Source organism: Manduca sexta, chromosome 25 (assembly GCF_014839805.1).
Source record: "Manduca sexta isolate Smith_Timp_Sample1 chromosome 25, JHU_Msex_v1.0, whole genome shotgun sequence".
Lineage (NCBI taxonomy): Eukaryota > Metazoa > Arthropoda > Insecta > Lepidoptera > Sphingidae > Manduca > Manduca sexta.
The window spans coordinates 9,949,063-9,955,446 of NC_051139.1; the positions used below are offsets into that span (position 1 = coordinate 9,949,063).

General features: G+C 32.8%; 1 protein-coding gene across 1 annotated transcript; it reads right to left on the reverse strand.

Annotated features, from left to right (window-relative positions):
* Window positions 1-319: 319 nt before the first annotated feature.
* Window positions 320-6,076, reverse strand: LOC115452852 (4-coumarate--CoA ligase 1). Its single transcript, XM_030181498.2, has 10 exons — window positions 5,860-6,076; window positions 5,582-5,789; window positions 5,286-5,498; window positions 5,113-5,218; window positions 4,628-4,784; window positions 4,128-4,273; window positions 3,500-3,629; window positions 3,028-3,249; window positions 2,377-2,547; window positions 320-1,034 (listed from the first exon to the last, which is right to left on the reverse strand). Exons 1-10 carry the CDS (start codon window positions 5,977-5,979, stop codon window positions 906-908), a joined length of 1,602 nt encoding a protein of 533 aa, XP_030037358.1. The 5' UTR covers window positions 5,980-6,076; the 3' UTR covers window positions 320-905.
* Between the last annotated feature and the right edge of the window lie 308 nt (window positions 6,077-6,384).

A 6,384-nucleotide genomic window follows, 5' to 3' on the forward strand; every position in this document is an offset into this window, starting at 1 on the left:
TTTCGTACTTACAATAAGATTGCTGGATTTCACCTACTTCTTCCTTTTTCGAATCTGTATTCCCCCTTCTTTTTTTTCATCGACGGTCATAATGCTTCCGATCGTTTGTATGGCCATAGCCAACTTGATTGTTCGTTTGCTTCTCTTCTACTTTAGGAACGTTAGAGCACACATCTTGTTAAACAAACGTACCCGTAGAAGGACGTAATTAGAGCTTTACAATATGCCAGGAACTTGGTTGCGATTTAAAAGCCAGTCTAAAAGACACATTGAGGTAATACAGTTAATATTGTTTCTAGAATAAAAATAAGACAATTAATATAACAATTTTTTTTTATTATACAAGTCTTGAATCCACCACTGATAAAATATTTGAACACACACCTATTATTTAAATACTTACAGATATATAATTTTTAGACGAACTTTTGCCTTAAGCATTCATAAGTATGTAGTAAGAGTGAAGTTTTCATCACTAACTCGAAGATTTAAGAACTAACAATTATGTAAAGGCAATTTACACTACGCTCGTGGCAAATTTAATTTGTTTAAGGTAATTTATGGCCTAATGATTTTTCACAATGACTGCTGGCATATACTACGTATATTATTGGGCAGGGATCACGAAGCTTTTGACGTTTGTTTTATATTTTAAGAAAATATGAAGTTAGTAGTAGTTAGTATTTCGATAGTTAATAGGTTTAATATTAATCAGAATCCCAGTATTTGATGTTATTCGAAAAAAAAAGGTTTTGGGATTTATGACTACAATACTGACCAAAACTAATGGTAATAATAATTAAAGTTATCACACGCTTTAAATCCGGAGTCCTTTTGAATATGCCTTTGATAAGTTCTGCTTTAGGTACCTGTGCAAATGGTTTACAATTTCTGTTACAGAATAATTAGAGTTTGCTAGCTGGAGGTTTAATTAATGAATCGCGCAACACACGTCTCAGAATTTTGCCGCTAGCTGTCTTTGGAATCTCATTTACGAACCGCACACCGCCTCTCAACTGTTTCCATGACGATACCTGTGAACAAAAATTATTTAATGACGTCACACATGTTAAAGGTAAAATAATTATGGTTTTGTGCAAGAGTACTACAGCCATATCACCCTTTCGCTCTAATGCATAAAGTCCAATTTAAAGAGTATATTGGCAGGTTGATTATAAATTTGTCCGTATTATCTGTACTGATGACGATGTTTATACATCGTAAATGAACTCGATAATCTTTGATATACCGGTAAGCCTCGACAGCATGTGGTAGATATATGATATAATATCTATCTTTTATCATGTAATATATCTTTATTTTGTTATACACGTAATATCTGAAGAGAGCCAATAGCCTCAATTTAGATAAAATTCTCAATACATTCCGATATGCTTTTTTAAAAAAAACAATATGGTTTCCATATGTTGTTACTGTGAGAGAAAGTATTTTGACACCTCTAAGTGGCAAAATCTTTACTAGCCATCTCGTGCGTTAACTTGTTTAACGAGTTGCTTACCACTGCAGCTTTATGAATCAGTGTTGTCAAATTCAATTAGTTGTTTGGCTTTAGTTTTGGTCCGGCGTATTGGAAATGGTAAATAATGACTGACCTGATTTAGAAAACTACTGGACGTGTCTACACTAATATATAAATCAAGAGTTTGTTTTAGTTTGGACGTGCTAATCTCAAGAGCTATTAAACCAATTTTGATTTTGTTTTACTAGTAGAAAGCTACATTACCCCTTAGTGCTATAAGCTTGTTTTTTAAATTGGAATAATATTTATCGTGGATAATCTTTATCACGTGGACGGAGCCGCAAGGAAAAGCCAATGTATAATCTTTGCATTTTGTAAAATAACAAGCAAGAGAGACATTTAGAAAGGGATAGTCTAAAATATCCGATCTAGATGGATAAAGATTTAATATGTATTATAATCGCTTTATATAAGCATGTACGTATGTATCGCTCTCAGTTACGTTTATCCTATTGGCTTAAGCATGATAGTACATATTAAGTACAGTACATATTATATCCCTATATGAGGATTAACCTAGAAAACTGAATGCCAGTTAGACTTGAACCTTTTGTCTATGGGAAATCCAGAGTCCGAAAGATCTTAAACTGTTGAAATAGTTAAGATAATCATTAAAAGGGCTATATATCATTGATGTAAGGTCTTTTTGAGGACCAATGTGTCATTTGTTTTGAAGTATTATAATCAGATAAAATAATATCATAGACGTGGTATTGATATAAAACTCTAATACGTGGAGATAAAACTATGTGCTACGTCAATGACGTCGGTCAAACGCCTTAAAAAGTTTATTTTTCATAGATAACGAAATGAAAGTAATCTTAACAATCTCTAACCTTAGAAGCAACGAAGTCGATAAGTTCTTTTTCTGTTACTTTGGATCCAGGTGTTTTGACTACAAATGCTGATGGTAGTTCTCCGGCCAAGGGATCCGGCAAGCCAACGACTCCTACATCTTTTACAGCTGGATGTTGAAGTAGAGTCGCTTCTAGCTCTGACGGTGCAACCTTAAAAAATGTATTATTGGCATGGTAATAATTAATACTATAATTCGACATCTTTACGATAGTCTCAAATGCAATAACAATAACTGAAGATTCTGTTGATAAAACTTAATGAGCCCTTTTCAAATAAGTCGTACCTGCTTAAAGGCCCAATAATATTTCCTTTTTTTCAAATACATTACTTCTTATCTAACAAATACAAATGTTTGAATGTTTGTATATTAAGATATTGACTAGATGTAAATGCAAAAACTGTTGGAATTGGATGAAATTTGACTCATGGTTAGACCGTGTCTTGGTTGTGTGTAGAAATCGTGTGTATAAAATTTAATAGGCTACATTTGATCCCTGTAATTTGCTTTCGGATAAAATATTTTTAATCTGATTTTTAAATCAGTAGTTAGTGATTTAGGGACTTTTGTAGCAGGTAACGATTTACACGAGATTGAGACCATAAGGAATAACGAATAATTTTGCACTTACTTGACCAGCCTTATATTTAATAAGTTCCTTTATTCTATCAACAATATAGAAGTAACCATCTTCATCGTAGTAAGAGATGTCTCCGGTTTTATAAAAACCATCTTCATCCATATCATCCTTCATATCTTTTCCGATGTAACCTTCAAATAGTATATCTCCTTTCACGCATATTTCCCCTTCTTGATTAGGACCTAGGACTTTTCTGGTCTCAACATCTACTACCTATAAGAAATCGTTATTTTTTACATGTATGTTTTTCAAAGCAATTTCAATAATATTGATGTACATACAAATATGTGGTTTTTATTTTATACCTTATTTTACTTTATATTTGTAAAATTTTAATAGTAATAACACATAATATTTCATTGATCAAGAAACAGACTCACAGAATTGAAAAACTTGAGTGGGAATTAAGGCAGCACTTTACTCTGATATTTATCAATTGTGTTATTAAAATACGGTATACAACCTTAACTATGTTTCCGTCCATTATAGTTCCGACACTTCCCTCTCTGTTGGCACTTACATTCTCTTCAGTTATACCTCCCGTAGTTTCTGTCATACCGTATCCTTGTAAGATGTGTTTTAAGCGCGGAAACCTGTTCAGAAAGAGTTTATAAATGAAGCCTAATATTTTTAAATTGCCTATTTGATAATCATAACTAAATTTTTGCTAATATTATAAATGCCAAGGTTTATGAAAATGTTTGAATGTTTGTTAGACGTTAACGCATTTATTGTAGGTTCAGTTGACTTATTATAGTTCGTATGACTTCATCATCATCATAATCATCTCAGCCACAGGAAGTCCACTGCAGAACATAGGGCTCCCTCAAGGATTTCCATGTCGGCCTGTTGGAAGCGGCCTGCATCCAGCGAATTCCTGTGACCTTAGCCAAGTCGTCCGTCCACCTTGTAGGCGGGCGTCCGACATGACTCAGAAATGACTTAGAAACATATAATTGTGATTGTTGTTATTAGCATATTATAGGCTGTGTTCATTCCGGTAAGTTGTTTTCGTAGAAAATATTTGAATCTTTTATCAGTTTTATGTTGCTCATTTACAACAAAAATATATAGTTTTATTATTCCCTTACCTTTTCTTTGCTTCACCCATAACCGCCAAATCTAATGGGGCGCCTCCACAGTACATTAATTCCACTGAACTCAAATCATAATTTTGTAGCATTCGTGATTTTGCTAACATCACTATCAATGGCGGTACAGCATAGAGTATACCAACCTGCAAGCGTTTTTGATAATTTAACATTTTTTAGTATCAGCCCGGGACTTGGAATTTGTGTTCCATATGACAATAGGCTCGTCTTCTATCACATCATGGGACGGAATGCACACGGTGGAAAATGGGAGCATTATTTGCGCTTGCCTACGTCTTCAAGGATACAATGTGTATGTGGGAGTGTGCAAACATTTTGATTATTTTCTCATCTCATTATTACGTCGTAGAAAAGTAAGGTAGAATAATCAACCTACATATTTTTGCAGATTATCCATTACAATAGGTATACAGAAGTGTTATAAAGGTTTCATCTGTTTGCGTTCGGAATTAGTTTGTTGGATAATATGCGGGTCTTACCTTATATTTCTGAATACAATGTAAGTACAAGTCTTCTTGGAATTTATTTAGATATACAATCGATTGGTTTTCTTTAAGAGCTTTCATTGTCAATATTATACCAACAGTGTTGCACCATGGGGCTAATGATAGAATGTTCAATTCATTGCTACAAAGTCTATGGAATATAAACACACATATTATTTTTATGGTTTACGTAAATAAAGATTACGGTTTCAATTCTTGTTTATAAAAATTCTCACTACGTTACACAATTCGATGATGGCATCGAAGAATAGAATATTATTATGCAAATATATTTTTATATCTTTCTTAGGCGGTTTGATTATGTGTTTAAGAGTGTAAATCCCCATCAGCATTTTATAATATAAAATATTTACAATAAATAAAAACAGATATTATTTGGTGTTTCATAGGAATAATTGACCTGGATTTTTTAATATGAATATTTACTTAGCTGTTAAAATAATCTTGATTTTACTTACGGTGGTTGATGTCCCGCTATAATTAAATTACGATGTGTTAGTTTTACCCCTTTAGGCAAGCCCGTTGTTCCAGACGAATAAAGTATTAGGGCTGTCTGAACTTCTCCTAAAATAAAACAATCACGAATAAAACACGGCGGAGGGAAAATTTCCAATAAAAATATTTCACTTACCGTTGAAATCATACGGTTGGTATTTATTTATATCGATATATTTTTTAGAAAGGTCTCTGAAACTGCGCACATCTTTGTTTTTTGATATTCCAAAGACGGTAAAATCTTTCGCAATGTTCAAACTTTTTAAGATCTCGTAAAAAGATTTGTATGTGTTTGGCGACAGGAAAAGGAATTTCGGTTTCGAAATTTTGACCGTGTGAATCAACTCATCTATAAACAAAATGCAACACATCATGTATTAATAAGTCAGTTTTCGATATACAATTGTTTTCTATAACAATTATTATATTTACTTTTATTGTAAGCACTGTTGATGAAAGTGACAGTGGCTCCGGAGCAAAATATAGCAAACGCTGTAACCAGGAACTCGATTCGGTTTTCACTGCATATGCCCACAACATCTCCTTTTTTCACACCAATCCGAGTTAAAGACGAGGCTACGTTCACTATTCGTTGTGCTAATTCCCCGTACGTAATTTTTTCATCCGTGGCGCCATCGATCTTTACAGAAAAACCGGTATTAATTGTTATACTAACTAATCCTACTTGAATCGTAACTTCCAACGCTTACCAAAGCGAGTTTTGATTTGCCTTTCCTAATACATTCGAGAAAATGCCGGCCACAATTCATATGAGTAGGCACAGAAGTAATTTTACCACCATAAATAATTCCGTTTTTTTCGTCTCGCATTTTTGACAAACTCAATATTACACACAAAACACTACCGCGTACGACTACGACGCACGTTTAAAATGTTAAAGATGAATAATTTCAAGGTTATGCTTATCTAATGTTACGTGGCGTGATAATTTTTTTATAATATAATAAAACATTTATTATCTAATTTCGGTAATGTTATTGCACCTAACCTAGCAGTTACACTTATATTTTAGTTACATTTTATTTTATGAACATAATAATTTTAATGAATAATATTATAACTATGTTTTGTATTTTGTCGATGAAATAGGTATATATTCTGTCTTGATTTAAGAGGGTGTCCATGAAATATGTCTTATTTATGTGGGTAATATTCAAATTAAAAACATAATTACTATGTGTATCGTTATATATTTTTGCCTTTGCTTCTATTTA

Bases quoted from the DNA above. Each gene is read 5' to 3' on its own strand.
- LOC115452852 (XM_030181498.2), bottom strand. From the start codon at position 5,979: ATGCGAGACGAAAAAAACGGAATTATTTATGGTGGTAAAATTACTTCT. The intron at 4,785-5,112 runs GTAAGTAAAATC...TATATTCCATAG, and splicing joins ATAGCGGGACATCAACCACC to ACTTTGTAGCAATGAATTGA. The intron at 1,035-2,376 runs GTTAGAGATTGT...TTTTGTTCACAG, and splicing joins TCGACTTCGTTGCTTCTAAG to GTATCGTCATGGAAACAGTT.